The sequence below is a fragment of the Xyrauchen texanus genome, chromosome 40 (genome assembly GCF_025860055.1).
Source record: "Xyrauchen texanus isolate HMW12.3.18 chromosome 40, RBS_HiC_50CHRs, whole genome shotgun sequence".
NCBI classification, from domain to species: Eukaryota; Metazoa; Chordata; class Actinopteri; order Cypriniformes; family Catostomidae; genus Xyrauchen; species Xyrauchen texanus.
In genome coordinates, this window is record NC_068315.1 from 14,980,841 (window position 1) to 14,998,792 (window position 17,952).

The window sequence follows — 17,952 nt, forward strand, 5'->3', positions numbered from 1 at the left end:
GATTTCAAAGCAAGAAAAGCTGATAATGGAAGGGAATAATACCTATTTGGAATAATGGAAAAGTGACAGTTAAGTGAACACAGTGTACGCTTAAAAATAACAGACGCATTTTCACGAGTAGAGCAGAATTCAAGTGTTTCGAGACATGTTTCTAACAGTTGATCTTTTTAACTTGACACAGTTTTTTAAAAAAGGGGGCACTCCTGCACAAGACGCTGAAAAAGAGTGAGCTGCAGTGCAGCATTCAAAAACGTAGGTCTAGCACATGTTTACATAGGAAAACAATTGAAAAACACTGCAGACACAAAAAAATTTTCGGTGTGAACAGCAAACTATACTTCATGTGATTTGGACATTTGAGTTGGGAGTTCATTAGATGTTCTCATACAAGCCAAGATGCTTGTGAACTGCCTTGAAATGAATCAAGTGTCGCTCAAAGGCTGATAGAAACTATAAGCCAGTGGGACATGCAAAACGCAGATATTGACACACTGACTGGTTTTCTAAGCTCGGCAACTTGTAAAAAGGGGGTTAACACGTACAAAGTTTTTACTCTGAATTGCTGTTGTCCATTTCACGCTGATGCAAAAATGCACACACAAGTAGTCTCTTTCTATGTTTCCCTTTCTTGAGCACATACACTGTCACTCCGCAGCAATTTGTGTGCTTTTCCACGTGGCCATGTGATAGTACAATGTGTTCCCCTGCTCCTGATGCCTGTTCACCTGTATGGCCTTGAATTCGCACATGACATGAAACACATACTCTCTCTCAGTGGGGAGACACACACACACACACACACACACACACCATATAATAAAGACTTTACGCAATATGCTCAAAATCCTAATTCAGTGTTTTCCGTCCAAAAACAAAGCTGCTAAAGCAGGCACACACATATCACAGAAAACAATAAAACTCATAGCCATGGACAATGGGATTTATTTTTTTCTCTCTTTTGCGAAACAGATTGGACAGGTTTATCTTCAGCACAGAGTTACATTTATCATTCTGAAAGGACTGATTTACAATCCTACTCTATAAACTACTCACCCTTCGAAACATGGTTCATTTGGAATTCTTCTCCCAAATGAATTGTGTATAAAAATGTGTGTTATCATGTACATAATTTAATTCATGGTTTGTTTTCATTGTTTGCCAAGTAACATTTACATAAAATTGTATTGGCAGTTAATCAAGATACACCGCATACTTTTAATCTTCAAATAACACATTTTTAAACAAAATGTAAATACAACATGATTTCATGAACATTACGTGACCTTGGCAACCTTTTTGCAAAACAAAATGATGTGTTTCATTACACTTTTCACTGCAGTTTCATGTTGAAATTGCCTGCAGGGGGTGCTGCAAGCGAGTGAAATATGAAATAGTATCCTAAAAGCAAATGAGAGGTGAACAAAACAGACATCTTTTTTGCCAGAATATATTTATTAAGTTTTGTGCATACACAAACACAAGACAAACAACCACAATGCCTCAGAAAGCCATCACTGTACAATGCAACAATCTACAAATATTCATCACTTTTCTTTAAAATAAAAGATATAAAATAAAATAAATGAGTTGTACAAATCAGGTGATACAAATTATTGTCCTGAAGTAAACTGCAGTGTCCACACATCTCAGTCATTGTCATCTGTTAAATCCAAATCTTTGGCATATTCAATAAAAGTATTCCAGATATTCTCAAATAGTTCTTGTTTGCCTTTTAGCACATGTGTAATCCTCTCTAGTGGCAGAGCAGACAGCAGCTGTCGTAACCAGAAAGTGCCTCTTGGTCTACATGTTTTGTTCCAAAATATAGCTATACATCTTTTGGCATTAAGCAGACTAAGATCTATAAATGTACGTTCATTTTTAGTATCGTTATGCTTCTCTGTATATAAGCCCAAAAGAAACAATTTTGGTTCTAATATTATTTGTTTGGAAATAATATTTTGAATAATGTCTCTTATTTCTTCCCAAAAGAGTGTAATTTTTGTACAATGCCACATACAGTGAACCAGTGTTCCTTTACATTGGTTACACTTTGAACACACATCAGGAATGTTTCCATTATATCGACAGAGTTCCACTGGTGTCACATATGTTCACATTAACCATTTAAATTGAATAACTTTAAGACGAGTATTTATTGATGTTGTGTGGGCTAAAGTACATGCATCCTGCCAGTCTTTCTCTGAAAGTTGCAATGACAAATCCTCTTTCCAAGCTCTAAATCTATCATGAGAACTTTCAGGAACGTAGGACATAATCAGATTATAGAACTGAGAAATAATGCCTTTCTTTTGACTATCTTTTAACAACATTTCTTCCAAGTCTGAAGTAGTGGGTTTCGTTAATACATTGTTTTGACTTGCTCCTATAAAACTCCTGAGTTGGAGATATTTAAAGAAATGTTTTTTATCTAAGTTAAATTTATCTTGTAATTCAGTATGTCAGATTTTGGCAAATACACATTTCGAACCATTTTCAGTCCCTTGGTGTTCCATAACTTAAATGTTGCGTCTGCTCTGCCTGGTGGAAAAGATTGGTTGCCCCACAATGGACTAAATTGAGACAGACAGTGTGGATCTTTTAAAAGTCTCTTCACATCACTCCATACTTTTATCATGTTTTTAAGAATTGGGTTTTTAATTTCTCTTAATAGTTTTTTTGTTGTATTTGAGTATATATATGAGGGAAGAGGTATGTTCAATCCTTGTGATTCCATTTCTATCCAATGTGGTGAATGATTAGTATAATAAAACATAATAGACCTTAGTTAGCGAGCCCAATAGTACAGCTTGAAATTAGGACATTTCAAACCTCCACGTTCATAAGGCAAGTAGATTAAAGACAAACGAAGTCTTGCCCTTTTATTATTCCAAAGAAAACGTATAAACATTTTTTTCATTTGTGAGAAAAAATCAAGAGGGGGTGGGAGGGGAATATTCTGAAACAGATATAGTAGCTTTGGAAGAATGTTCATTTTTAAAATGTTAATTCTCCCAATTATAGATACTGGCAGCGGCATCCATCTATCAACTGAATTTTGTATTCCTGTTATTAAAAGATTGTAATTTTCCTCAACTATTTTTTCTAAACTTGGTAAAATCTGTATCCACAAGTACTCAAATTGTGTCACAACATTAAACTGTATAACATCTGGGATTGGGTTTGCTCTTTCATGTTTATTTAACAGTAAAATAGAAGACTTAGTTTTATTGAGTTTGTAACCTGAAATTTCACTAAATAACTGGATGACTTCAAGAATGATCCGTATTGATGTGTTTAGATTCGAAATAAATAAGATCACATCATTTGCGAACAGAGAAATCCTATGCTCAGTTGGTCGTACTGTAATTCCACTGAGTTGGGGATGGGAGCGTATTGCAATTGCAAATGGTTCTATTGCTAACGTGAATAATAAAGGCGAGAGCGGGCAGCCTTGTCGGCACCCGCGTTTTATTGCTATCGGTTGAGAAATATTTCTATTAGTGATGATTTCAGCAGTGGGGCTGTCATATAATATTTTGACACATTTGATAAAATTGTTACCACATCCAAATTTTTCTAATACCCGGAAAAGGTATGGCCATTCGACCCTATCAAAGGCCTTTTCGGCATCCAACGATAGAAGAGCTGTATTTGGCGCATCCTGTTTACAATGAATAATATTTAATAATCTCCGTACATTATGGAAGCCCTGCCTTCCCACGATGAATCCATTTTGATCTTGATTTATTACATAAGGGAGAGTATTTTGTAGTCGTTTTGCTAATAATTTAGAAATTATTTTCAAATCTGAATTTAAAAGACTAATGGGTCTTAGATTCTCACATTTATCTAAAGGTTTTCCTGGCTTAGGCAAGAGAGTAATCAAGGCTATATTCAATGAAGGAGGAAGAATATTCGATTGAAAGATTTCTTCAAACATGTCCAATATAGGTACCAAAAGTTTATTCTTAAATTTCTTATATAGATCTATAGGAATGCCATCAGGCCCTGCTCTTTTTCCAGATTTCATGCTGTCAATGGCTTGTCCAATTTCTTCTATTGTAAATTTTGAATTTAAATGAACTCTATCTTCCTCCGAAATAATGGGTATATCTATTTTATTTAAAAAGGTGTTTATATTGTCAAGTTTAATTGTTGCTTGTGCTTTATACAATTCTTCATAATAGTCCTTAAACGCATTATTAATTTCTATTGGATCCAACAGTGTCTGCCCATTTGATATTATTGATGTGATTGGCGACTTCGTTTCAAGCTGTTTTATTTGCCATGCCAACAATTTGCCAGCCCTATCACCCTGCTCGTAAAATGTCTGTTTAAAGCATAGAAGACTTGAGGCAGCTCTAAAAGCAGACTGCTTATCATATTCAGCTCTCAATAATAATAATTCTTTCTCCAATTGTGAATTGCTAATATTTTCAGAATTATTTACTTTCGTTTGAAGGGCACTTATTTTATTTTCCAAATGTAATCTAGTTTCCTGTGCCTTTTTTGATTTAGAACCTGTGTAACTGATGATATGTCCTCTCAGGAAAGCCTTGAAAGCTTCCCATTTAACGCATGCAGTAGTTTGTGTAGTATTAATTTGAAAGTACTCATCTATCTGTTTTCCTAAATATTTAACCAAGTCTTCATCTTGTAACCATTTATGTTGGAAATGCCATCTGGGTGGATCTCTTAATAATTTATCATCCTTATAGACCAAACAGCATGGTGCATGATCTGAGATCACAATATTGTCATAAGAGCAGTCAGAAATTTTAGATTGCAATTCTGAAGAGACCAGAAAGAAATCTATTCTAGAGTATGTCTTAAAAGTACCCGAATGACAGGAATAAGTTCTAATATTCCGTTTTCTCTCTCTCCATATATCTAATAAATTTAAATCTCTCATAAACCTATGGATTGTAGCCCTACAGTTGTTATGTGAATTGTCAACCCCAGTTGATCTGTCCATTTCTGGGTTTAATGTACAATTAAAATCCCCGGCTATCATATGAAGTCCTGGAAGCGTTGAAAGAGTAAGAAATAGGTCATTATAAAAATTGCTATCATCTACATTAGGACCATAAACATTTGTTATATTTAGCATTTCTGATAACAAAAGACCTTGAAGTATTAGAAATCTTCCCCTTTTATCTTTAGTAATATTTTTTATTTTAAATGGAACCGACTCATGAATTAGTGTCATAACCCCTCTAGCTTGAGATGTAAACGATGCCGCATACACAGTGCCCTTCCACCTCCTTCTCACCCTTATACTATCATCAATGAGATGAGTTTCTTGCAACAGTACAATTTTAGCATTCATTTCTTTCAGTATATTCATAACCTGTTTTATCTTTTGAAGACGTTGCAGACCTCTGCAGTTCCATGAAATAAAATTAAGATTCACTTCTTGAGACAAAACTTATGAAAAAAATAAAATTTACCAGGTTGCTTTGCAATGTAAAACTATCCTTGCTTATAGGCATAACACATTGGGATGTTAGACCAAACATCCAACACTCTGAACTAACATAACCCCCCTCTCCCCTCCCCCATTTAAGAGGGCACCCCCCTGCTGTTGGTCTCCCGTTATTACGAAGACCGGTCCACACCTGTGAGGATCAGTCAAACCACTCTCTTCTCTAACCTACTCCAAATACTACTGCTGCTGCTACACTTTAACAAGTATTAACTTATAACTCCTGCTCACTTCAATTAACACTCAGCTTGTTGTATGACACTAACACCCTAATTTGTCTCATAATATTGTGACATCTTATGATCACTGCTGAAAAGAAGTATACAGTCATACTATATAATACACTTTTGTAAATATATAGCTTCAAACTTAGTACAAAATAATTACGTGTCAGTCACTAAGTAAAATAAAAATAAATACAAAATGGGCGTGTCATGGTCATTATCCTACCTACAACAAATCCCATACCACATTCTATCTATCTTCAGGCTCTATCTTCTTGTGTTCCTGTCTCTTCTTCGTGTAAGTGTTCCTGAATTCTCCTGAGAAAGACGTGTGCCTCAGCCGGGGTTTAAAAGAATGAGTTTTGCCCTCGTGAGTCACCAGAAGGGTCGCGGGATGAGAAACTCCATGGTGAATCCCCAGTTTATGTAGTTCCGCGCGAACTGGGTCGAAATTCTTCCTCAGCTGGGCAATTCCCGTAGCCAAATCTGGGTAGAAACGGACTTGCTGGTCTTCGTAATAAGCCTCTCTTTTCTCCCGCGCAGCGGTAAAAATTGCCTGCTTGTTCTTATAGTTGTGAAACCTCATTATCACGGTCCTCGGGCGTGATGCATTGTCGTTCTTTGGTCCAATTCTGTGTGCTCTTTCCAAAACAATAGCGGACTGTAGCCCCTCATTCTCCAACGCCTCGGGGATCCATTTCTCTAAGAAGGCACATATGTCCCCGCCTTCAGCGCCCTCTGGCAAGTTCACAAGCCGTAGGTTGTTTAAACGAGATCTGGCTTCTAAATCCATAAGTTTATGCTCCATGGTTTTGTTCTTAGTTTTTAGCATATTGACTTTAGCTTGCAGGCTAATTAGCTCGTCCTCCGCGGTGGAAATGTGCTCCTCCGCATGAGACATGCGTTCACTGCAGTCACTAATCTCCTTTTTCACATCTTGTAGAGTCGCTGCCAAACTATCAAGCCTAGAGGTAAATCCTGTTTCCATTGAGCCTAATTTTGCCAGTATTTGGTCAGCTTTGGTGCCTGCAGGTTCATTTTCATTGTCAGTTTGAGTAGTCATGGCCTTGGTTGCTTCGTTACGAAGACTACAGTCAAACAGGCTCGACTGTCTGGTCGTTCCACCTTTCCCCTTCTGTGACTTTACCGAGCTAGGCATCACACCTCAAAATCTTCTTCTATTTGGAACTGTAAGTGAGCAGGGGAACTTTTTTGGCAAACTTAGCAGCGGAGCAGCAAAAAACACGTCTTCCTACATGGCCGCAATAACCGGAAGTCCAAAACAGACATCTTGACCCTAAACCAACACCTAAACCTCACTGATGAGGAAAGGCAAAAGTGACATGAAAAGCACGGTTTCTGAAGCAACCACGTAATTTTGTGTCCTTTCTATGACACTTTCGTCCCATGTATCATCTTGGAACGAGTGGGAGAATGGGATAAATTGGAAAGCCCAATGGCAGCCAAAGGTCAACGGATGTAGAAAAGAAAGTTCCGCCATCCCATAGATCTATAGAAACATCCCATTACTTATTATCAACATACTTGGAAGGCAATTTGTCCAATTACATTTCAGGACTGGACCTAATAATAGTTAATAAACAATGGGATAAAAAAATATTCTCCTGAATGAAGGCTTTCATAGTAGATTATTAAAAGTTTTTCACACCATATTTCAAACATAGTCCAAGACCTAAATCTCAAAATTGCACCCTTATCTCACATATAAAAGTGAGTAATGTGGTAAATAGCTGTTTCAACTACTGTATGAATGTTTAAATCAGTTGCAATTGATGCAATATATCATATTAAATTGAAATTGCTGTTTGGATTGATGGAGGTGTGAGAGATGGATTGCATTTCGCATATGTGGACAGTAGAATGGATTCGAAAAAATTTTCATAACATCACGCTATTCATAAATCACCCATTAATCATGTAAATCGTCTATATTATCATGCATGTTTCACCATGAGAATTTACATTTTCCTAAAATTAATGCTCTTGGTAGCGCCATAGAATATAGATAGATGGAAATGCAGGCGGAATCCGCAAAAGGAAAAAAGAAGATGCTTGCCACGCTCTTAACAGTATTATTAATATGTTCAGTATGCGATGAGCTGTAATCTGAAATTGTTAACACTGTATGGAAAACAATTTGAAGAGCAATTCAAGGTCAAAGTAACCATTTCAATATATTAAAGATGTGTAATTGCTGTGCCACTAGTCATTAAATGAACTGGAAACAGGTTTCCCCAAGCTTATAGCATTGGTTTTACCAGTGTTATGTCTGGATGTTCAACCAAACAGACCAATATTTTTAATAACACTTTTCTGGGAAATCATCCTACAAATGGCTTACTTGTAGTTGACTCTATATTAAAAGGAGAGTTCTCTCAAAAAGGAAAATTCCATCATCATTTACTCACCCTTATATTTCTTCTGTGGAACGCAAAATGTTATGTTATGATGTTAGGAAGAATATTCAGTCTCAGTTACCCTTTACTTTGATGGGAAAAAAGATGCAATGAGTGAAAATTGAATGGTTACTGAGGCTAACATTCTGCCCAACAATTCCTATTGTGTTTCACTGAAGAAAGAAAGTCACATGGGTTTGGAACAACATAAGAGTGAGTATATGATAACATAACTTTCATTTGGTGGTAAACTGTCCCTTTTTGCTGTGATAGATGAAAGCTGAATTGCAAAAAGAGGAGTTTGCTTACATGAAGAAGAAAAATATTTAAAATTTTCAGTATGATAGTCATTTTCTTCTTAATCTCACTGAAAGTAAGTGAGACAGAGCGAGAAATGGTAAATCTGTCTCATCAGTGTCTAGGTTGTCTTTAGTCCTTAAGGGGCTGTCTCGGCACATTTCCTCCTCATGAGAATACGCTGACAGACGGTTCCCGACTGCAGATTTGCTGCATGTCACACTTAGCTTAAGGAAACATTAGCCACTAAAGTATACTGATTTCTGTGCAGGCCTGTGGCTCCTCTCCTGATGGACATCACGTGGAGAGAGAAGAGAGAGATTGCTGCTACATTAGTTTCTCGTGTCTTCAAGGGAATAGTAATCTACCGAAGACAAATAACATTTAATCTTTGTGTAGACTTTAAATAGCTTTTAATCATGTTTTATTCCTTTGACTGGACTGTTTAGTAACCCCTAGGAGTAAGAGTGAATTGATTGCAGCATTTGTAAGTTAGTTTAATGGAGATAAAAAATATATAAAAAATAAATAAAGAATAAGAAAGTCTTGTGTCACCTTGAAGAGGTTTATTTATTTATTTGTTTTTTGTGGTAATAGCCACTGACTGTACCTATTTAACCTCTGCTTTTGAAATAAATATAGATATGGGCATGAAATATTGATTTAAAATTATATTATTATGTGAGAAGAGAGAACATGCAGTGGTAAGAAAGAAACAAAACTTGCACAGTTGTGAAGGAAATTGTTAGCCTGGGACAATGATCAACTTGTTGACAAGTCATTATATAAAATGTAGTGCAGTATGCAGTGATTGACCAATTAGATTCAAGTATTTTAGAAAGCCTTGAAATAATACATGACAATGATAGGGCATTTTTGCCCCTAGCCCCTCTTTATTTATGACTGGGCTGTTATTACATGTAATAACACCGTAATAGAAAATCGTAAAGTTGTAATAATAATAGCTTATCTTTTTACCTTTTAAACACAGTATATGTTTTGTTGTTGTTGTGTGGTGTGCTTGTAACACTAAGTTTAGTGCATTAAATAAAGGAAGGGATTATCCTGTCCATAGAAGTGTGTTCAGCAGGAATGTATGTAAAATAATGTATACATTTCCTGTCAGTAGTGTTAACACTGGTGCTTGAGGACACGTCTGTCTCTTGTTCCCTCTGCTGCAGTAACCAAGCCGTGCGAATGCTGGAATGTAAAGAGAAGCCCACGCCCGAAATGTTTGGAGAGCTTCTCCGTAATGCCAGCACCATGGGTGACCTGCGAAACTGCCCAGTAAGCATAATTTCACACTTTTTCTTCTGACCGATTACAGGTTTTTTCTTCTCTCAATCAAGCTTAAACTCTTATTTTCATGCAATTTGGTATACCATCTCAGTCCGTCTTTTCAATACAATGGCAGTTGATAGAGACTCACTTTAAATCTTAAAAATGTCCCAAACTTAAAACATAAAAAAGTATTTTGAAGGCATACATAAAATAAATAAAAAAGAATATCAGGTTTGGAAAGTCATGAGGGTGAGTAAATTATGACACAATTTTCATTTTCAAAATTGTTACTCTTTATATTAATTAATGTCTCTGGTCTGATTATTGTACACTTTGTTTTCATAATGTCCCATAAAAATTCCTCTGAAACAACATCCTGCTGATGTAATCAAGGCCATGTAGGTAGGCAAAATGATATTACCTAATAATATCAAAGCCTAATTTCCACATTACAATCAAATCTCAATTAATAAAATGTCATGCTTACATTTTTTCCCACTCAATGATCTGTCGCAATTGAAATGTAACAATACGAAAGTTTAAATTATGTCTTTAAATTCAGATTGTGGATGTTGTACAATGAACAAAATTATTTTGTGCTGAAATAAAAATATAGCAGAAAAGATGAAGTATCTCTAACTATAGTTATTTGAACTTGAAAATATTAAGTACATTTTACATTTGTACTCGATTCAAACAGGTAAAAGTTAACGCTCTAGCTTATTAGTAAATATTATTTTTGATTGTTGGTTATCTTAACAATATGTCATCATGTATCTATCCTACAGTAGAAAATCTTGTCATAATAATTTGCTACTTTGAGTAATTTTCACAGGTAAATAAAATAAGTAAATTGTTTCTTAACTTTTAGAAGCTGGTTTGCCAGCATGTACCAGGCTTGAATAATGAATAAGCTTGCATGGTTTCACTGTTTGCAAGTTGATTTACACCATTGTTATTACATTTTTATTTTCTTGTTATGTTTGGTGACTCCTTGTTTTTTAAAGTCTGAAGTTACTTCTACTCAAAATTACCCATTCATGTTACCATCATCATGTTTTGTGCATCAAGTGTTCAGGTCTTCAAGCGCAACTCTCAATCTTCTTTCTGTTGCCAGTAATGCAAGGTTATGTTGTCTAATAAACTGCATAGCATGCATTATGCTTCTCTGTGATAGGCTTCTGTGTGTCATGTGGTACATGCCTAAGTATGTTAAAAAAGCATTGAAATGCTTGTACATTTTTCAAACTGGGGCTTAATTCAGTGCTACATTGCTTGAGTAAAATGTATTTTAGACAGCGTTGCAAATTTAACTTTAATTGAGAATTTGGTCTGTGAAATTTATTAGCAATTTCTGCATTGAAATTGTTTGCTAGATTATTTAAAGGAATTTTCCAGGTTCAATACAAGTTAAGTTTGACAGCATTTGTGACAATGTTGATTGCCACAAAAATATTTTCTACTCATCCCTCCTTTAAAAAAGCAAAACATGTGGGTTACAGTGAGGCTCTTACAATGGAATTGGGGCCAATTTTTCTAGGGGTTAAAGACAGAAATGTGAAGCTGATAATTTAAAAAAGCTCTTATATTCTTTCTTCTGTTGAAGCTTGTGTATTTGTTTTAGCTGTAAAGTAAAAATTCATTTTTGGTTTTTAGGGTTTGTTGACATAACATCATCATTTTTACACAGCAGTAACATACACTCAACAGTAAGTGACTTTTATCACAATAAAATCATGTTTACATGCATATTGTTTATGTCTTGTGGATATCCTTTTGAAAAGGTGAGTACTTTAACGTTAAAAATATTGGCCCCAATTCACTTCAATCGTAAGTGCATCACTGTAACATCAATTTGTCCTGCTTCTTTTTTTTTTTTTTAAAGAAAAGGAGGGGCAAGTCACAATGATTTTTTGTGGTGATCAACAATATGCAACAAATGCTGTCGATTGAGCTTAACTTTAATTGAATCCAGAAAACTCCTTTACCTTTTGAATTTGATTTAAAAAAATGTTTTAAGTTACCTCCTTTTTCAAGCCACACACACAGGCACACACACAACGGTCTGTTCTTAGCTTTAGAGAGGCAGCTTGTTCCTACACTGTTTGTTCTTCACTGCTCCACTTCATTCTGCAGACCCGATGCACACACACACACACACACACTCCTGCCCTATTACTCATATGATGGTTATCAGCTCTACCACACTACAGACTGCAGTGACTACAGATGAAAATTGACCATCTTGGCTAATTCTGGAACATTTTACATTGATATTATGTTTCTTAATGTGTATTGTCCCTGATTAAATAAATTAATAAATACAAACACAAAAATACACACTGCACACCCTCACCCCAGCCACTGGAGATGACTGATTTCATCACACGAAACACACTGGAGCTTCATTCCATGTGCTTACAGAGACATCCGTGTCAGCCGCTTTGGTATCTGCTCCATTTCAGATCAGCAAAATGAATCAAAATGATGTTGAGCTGAAATCCATGCCTCAATTTGACTTTTGTGTTTATTCCCTGAAATGGCTTTATTGAAATAGAACTGAGCACCGCTATATAACATCACTGCTGTTTAGGAGCTTAGTTGTCTGGCCTGAAATCACGTGTTTGACTGGAATTTGAGTGCTCTGCAGGACAGAGGCTGACAATGATCTCTAATGGGACACTGTGTGTCTGTCCCAAATCACAGCAGTCCTACCGCTGCTGTCTGTTCATTGGCTGCAGAGTGTGTTTTTGTGTTTGTCTGTGATGGAGTGACAGAGAGAGAGAGAGACTGGGCTCTTTGTTTAATCCCTTCCTGCCCAGATCTGGTGCCAGCTTAGTGCCACCCTGCTGCCCGCTCTCTTTCTCCCTGCCACAAAGGCAGTGCCCGGCTAGGTTTTGTACCCTGATGGAAGGGGTCAGGCTGGCAGTGGTGCTCGTCGCCAGAGCTTTTCTCCGCCTGTTTCCATATGCCACTGCCAAAGAGCTCGGTGGAGGCCGGTGACTCAAAGAGCTCAGCTAGAACATTGGGTGCGGAACATAAGGTCCTGCTGGACCTTGTTGCCCGGTTTGAAGCACTCCTTTCATCTCTCCCTCACCTTTTCTCACACACTTCTCATGTGATTTAGATGCCCCATAAATAGGCCTACAAAGAATGTGCCTGCAAAGCACATATTTTCACAATATTGGAACAACTGTCATTTGCAAAGTCCCACACATCTCATACTCTTTAAATTTTTGTTAAGTCAATATTTTGGGATTATTGGCCATGCTTTCAGCTTCCAATAAGCAGGGTTCCCACGGTCATAGTAAGCCTGGAAATATCAAGGAATTTTAAAACAGAGAATTCTTTAAAAATCTTTATACATTAATCACAAAATGACTGGAAGAGTCATGGGAATTTGTTGGTCAAGAAGTGTGGAACCCTGTATAAGTTTCTTTTACTTTTTTACACATTTTATCATATCTAAATGAATCTATTTTTTTGCATCATAGAGTAATTGTGGTGAGATGTTGCGGATCAGACGGGTTCTAATGAACTGCCCGGAGATCATCAGCATTGGCCTGGTGTGGGACTCGGACCATTCTGATCTGGCTGAAGACGTCATTCACAGCCTCGGCACATGCTTGCGGTTGGGAGATGTAAGATTAATACATGGACTACACACTCCCACTGTTCCTTTTCAAACTTTGATCTTCCAGCTCCTTCTTGTTTTCTTTTTTTACACAATCTAGAACAGGGGTGTCCACACTTTTTTGCGTGATGATCTACTTTTAAATGACCAACTCAATAAGATCTACCAACTAAAAAAAACACAAGTTTAATTTAAAATAAGAAAATGCTTGTTGGGACTACTGCATTTATGCCTACATGGAATTCATCTTGTAATTAATAAAAAAAATATATAACAATGTTCAATGTTGATATCATTCAGTTTTAACACTAAAACCCAAAACACCTACAGCACAATATAAACAATAGCCAGGGCATTTACATTATTCTGATGATTTACCATGAATTGAATCAGACAGTTTTGTATAATCCGGGCAGTAGCTGCTGGTAGCTAGCCTCAAAAACTGCTAGCTTCGCTATTTCGCACTCTGTTCTCAGAAGCCCTTGGAAGGCGTGAACGTAGTTGTCATGGCAACTGAATAAACAAAAATCTCACCTGGTCAAAATGTACTCGTGAAGTGCAAGTCAGACAGAAACTGAAATATTTAAAAACATAATATTTATTTGTATTAACATTTTACGAAATACATAAAAAAAAAATTGCAATCTACCAGCATTGCCTTTGCGATCGACTGGTAGATCGCGATCGACGTATGGGGCACCCCTGGTCTAGAACATAGAAACACAGTGCACTCTTAGTGACACTATATATCATTTAGCATGTACCGATACTAGTATCAGAATCAGGTCATATACTGCGCTCATGTACTTACTCATGATCGTAAAAATGCTCAAATACCAAAAACTGATAATTATTTTTATTTGAATATCCATTCTTAAAAATCCAGTAGTCGCTGCAGTGAGGGAGACAAGGTTAAGTTCATCCCGTAAGATCTTACATGGTTGTCTTATTCATATAAAAACATAATCAGATCATATTTGGCCTAATTTCTGTCACAGTGGTTGTGTTTTGGAAATTAAAAACTGCCATTTTTAATCAGAGGTTGTGTATATACAGTCAGAAACTCATGTCTGACACAGATTGGATATTGTTGCACACATGTAAACACAAAAATTCGCACAAGATCAGATTTTTTCGAATCCGATCTGAGCCACTTCCAAATGTGGTTTTAAATCAGATACATATAGAATATCTGCACATCTGACCTATGTATAAACATGCATATCTGATTCCCCTGGTCTTTTCTTAACTGCGTGCCCTTATGACTTGCCTGTAGGCGCTCGCACAAAAACTCCAACCCAGTTTCAAGAAATTGTCACGTTTTAGATGGAAACGATGTCCAGCGACGTCATTGGCTGCAGTGAAATTCATACAAGTGCAGTCATACAATATCATACGAATTAGCCAAATTTAGAAAAGTTGTATGAATCCTTACGATTTCGGCATGAGAGTGTTTAGAAAACTTGTTGAGGTGTAAGTTTTGTACCCACTCTCTGTCTTCAAACACTTGAGCCCTATTCGGATGGGATTAGTTTTATATGGGGATGTGGGGTAATATAATAATTATCAGAGCTTCTCAGTCATTTTAATGCTGCGCGGATTGGTCATGTCAGTAAGTAGAGTGTTTTACTTTCTATAAAAAGGCCTGTAAAATAACCCCAGTTATTATTTATCCCATGCAAATTGACATGTTAGTAAAAAGCCTGTAAATCGTCTAGGTTACGTATGTAACCTCCGTTCCCCGATGGAGGGAACGAGACGTTGTGTCAGAGAAGCGACACTAGGGGTCTCTCTTGAGCGCCGATATTCACCTCTGAACTATGAAAAAAGGCCAATGAGAGTTGGCAACCAGTATTTGCATGTCCCGCCCCCGGACATACGGGTATTTAAGCGGCGCAAATACGGGAGTTCATTCAGGATTTTTCTGAGGAGCCGGAAATGGTCCGCCACAACAGGGGCTCGGCTCAGCGACGTGGCAGGGGAGACACAACGCCTCGTTCCTCCATCGGGAACGGAGGTTACATACGTAACCTAGACGCTTCCGCTCTGTCGCTCTCTCCACGCTGTGTCAGAGAAGCGACACTAGGGGTCCACTTAAAAAGAGCCATGCGCTGAGCCGTGTACGTGATCCGCTGATACAGGAGCGAGCAGGTATTCCTACGTGCAGAACGACCAACTGTATCAGGCTGCACATACCCTTCCCCAATGCCCCATTTAAGCCATCAGGATTCCTTATCATTACCCTGGAGGGGGGAACAAGGTGACGGCCGCCAACATGGGAATGGGCCAGCCTGGCTGGGCCTCTTTCTCTCTATGTTTCTCGCGATAGAGCAACCACGGCCGGGCCCTTACACGCATTGAGGGAAGGGGGTCTTAGCCCTTATTAGGGCGGAGAAGACCCTGCGGAGGCCACACCTACCCAGGAGGGGAGGCAAATTTTGAGTGGCAAATACATCGCATGGCCTATACTTAGGTCTTATGCGGAACAGTAGTGCGGTGGTAGATCCAGCCTCGCAGAGGGGGGAAGCATACAGCACGGCACCCGAGGCAGCTGTAACTGCCTAAGGAAAACACGGAGTCAACACTCGTGAGGGGACAGAACCGTGGTTTTACACACAGGGGGAGTCCGGACAGGAGGCCTTACCTGTGGGGCACCTATACCAGTACAGGGTAGCTAGTGGTACCCGCAGTGGTTTGGGTCGGCGAGTTCCTCCGCAGAACTGCGACCCACGAGGGTTAGGGAGGAGTCAACCAGTGTCCCAAACCTGGGATCTCCTGGGAAAGAAGGCGCACTGTTTCCCTGGTTAGGGGAAGGGCGCTGGGTGCAAGCTGATTCACCCGGTCAGATCGTGGACGCGCCACCGAAGTTCTACGGGCTCGGTACCTGAGAGAACACGGACGATACTGACTCAACTCGGAGATTGTAGAATCTCGCAAAAGTGTTAGGTGTTGCCCAGCCCGCTGCTCTACAAATGTCTGCTAGGGCAATGCCCCTAGCCAGTGCCCACGAGGACGCTAACACTCCTGGTGGAGTGGGCTCGGACCCGCAAGGGGGCACGGCCTGGGTGTGATAAGCCAGGGAAATGGTGTTGACAACCCAGTGGGCGTAGTCTCTGCTTGGAGACAGCATTCCCTTTCTGCTGTCCCCAAAAGCAGACGAAGAGCTGCTCAGAGCGCCTGGTGCTCTGTGTGCGGTCCAGGTAAATACGTAAGGCACGTACTGGACACAGCAGTGAAAGGGCTGGGTCTGCCTCCTCCCGGGCAGCGCTTGCAGGTTCACCACCTAATCCCTGAAGGGTGTGGTAGGAACCTTGGGCACGTAGTCCGGTCAGCGGTCTTAGGATCACGAAAGTGTCCGCTGGACCGAACTCCAGGCAAGCGCCGCTAACAGAGAACGCATGCAGGTCCCCGACCCTCTTGATGGAAGCGAAGCCGATCAGCAGGGCGGTCTTGAGAGAGAGGGTCCTGAGTCCAACTGAGTCAAGCTGCTCGAAGGGGGTCTCCGGAGTCCCATAAGGATGACCGAGAGATCCCAGGAGGGAAACAGGTTAGGCCGGGAGGGAGTCATCCTCCGGGCACCTTTTAGGAACCTGACGATTAAGTCGTGCTTACCAAGAGACTTGCCGTCTACCGTAGTCGTGGTGGGCCGCAATAGCGGCAACATACACCTTGAGGGTGGAGGGGACAGCCTCCTCTCCAGCCTCTCCTGAAGAAACCCGAGCACTGACCTAACTGCACACTTCTGCGGGTCTTCGGCTCGGAAGAACACCAGTCCATGAACAGACGCCACTTCAGGGCGTAAAGATGCCTGGTCGAAGGGGCTCTGGCTTGGTTAATAGTGTCTATGACGGCCGAAGGTAGGCCGGCTAGATCCTCCGCGTCCCGGCCCAGGGACCAGACATGGAGATTCCAGAGGTCTGGGTGCGGATGCCAGAGCGTGCCCCGGCCCCTGAGAAAGAAGGTCCTTCCTCAGGGAATTCGCCAGGGAGGGGCTGTCATGAGGAGCGTGAGATCCGAAAACCACGTCTGGTTGGGCCAGTAGGGGGCCACCAGAGTGACTTGCTCCTTGTCCTCCCTGACCTTGCATAGCACCTGTGCAAGAAGGCTCACTGGGGGAAAAGCGTACTTGCGCAGCCCCACGGGCCAGCTGTGTGCCAGAGCATCTGTCCCAAGGGGAGCCTCTGTGAGGGCATACCAGAGCGGACAGTGGGAGGTTTCCTGGGTGGCAAACAGGTCTACCTGGGCCTTGCCGAACCTGTCCCAAATCAGCTGGACCGATTGGGGGTGGAGCCTCCACTCTCCACCGGGCAAGTTTTGCCTTGACAGTGCGTCCGCTATCACATTGAGGTTGCCGGGGATATGAGTGGCGCGCAGTGACTCCAGTCGCTGCTGACTCCAAAGGAGGAGATGACAGGCGAGCTGTGACATGTGGAGGGAGCGTACTCCGCCTTGGCGGTTTATGTAGGCCACCACCGTGGTGCTGTCTGTCCTGACTAGGACATGCTTGCCATGAATCAACGGAAGAAATTTCTTCAGGGCAAGAAAAATGGCCATCAGCTCCTCGGTTCCACCGGCCTGCGGCTGCGCGCCCGTTGCACACGGCGCCCCAAC

General features: G+C 39.9%; 1 protein-coding gene across 9 annotated transcripts in view; it reads left to right on the top strand.

Annotated features, from left to right (window-relative positions):
* The window catches only part of LOC127633308 (inactive ubiquitin carboxyl-terminal hydrolase 54-like), a 184,927-nt gene that overhangs the window by 118,420 nt on the left and 48,555 nt on the right, over positions 1 to 17,952 (top strand). For all 9 annotated transcript variants that reach the window (XM_052112324.1, XM_052112329.1, XM_052112330.1 and 6 more), the window contains exons 7-8: positions 9,608 to 9,713; positions 13,202 to 13,348. In XM_052112324.1, the coding sequence (XP_051968284.1) occupies positions 9,608 to 9,713; positions 13,202 to 13,348 (253 nt within the window). The remainder of the gene's footprint in view (positions 1 to 9,607; positions 9,714 to 13,201; positions 13,349 to 17,952) is intronic.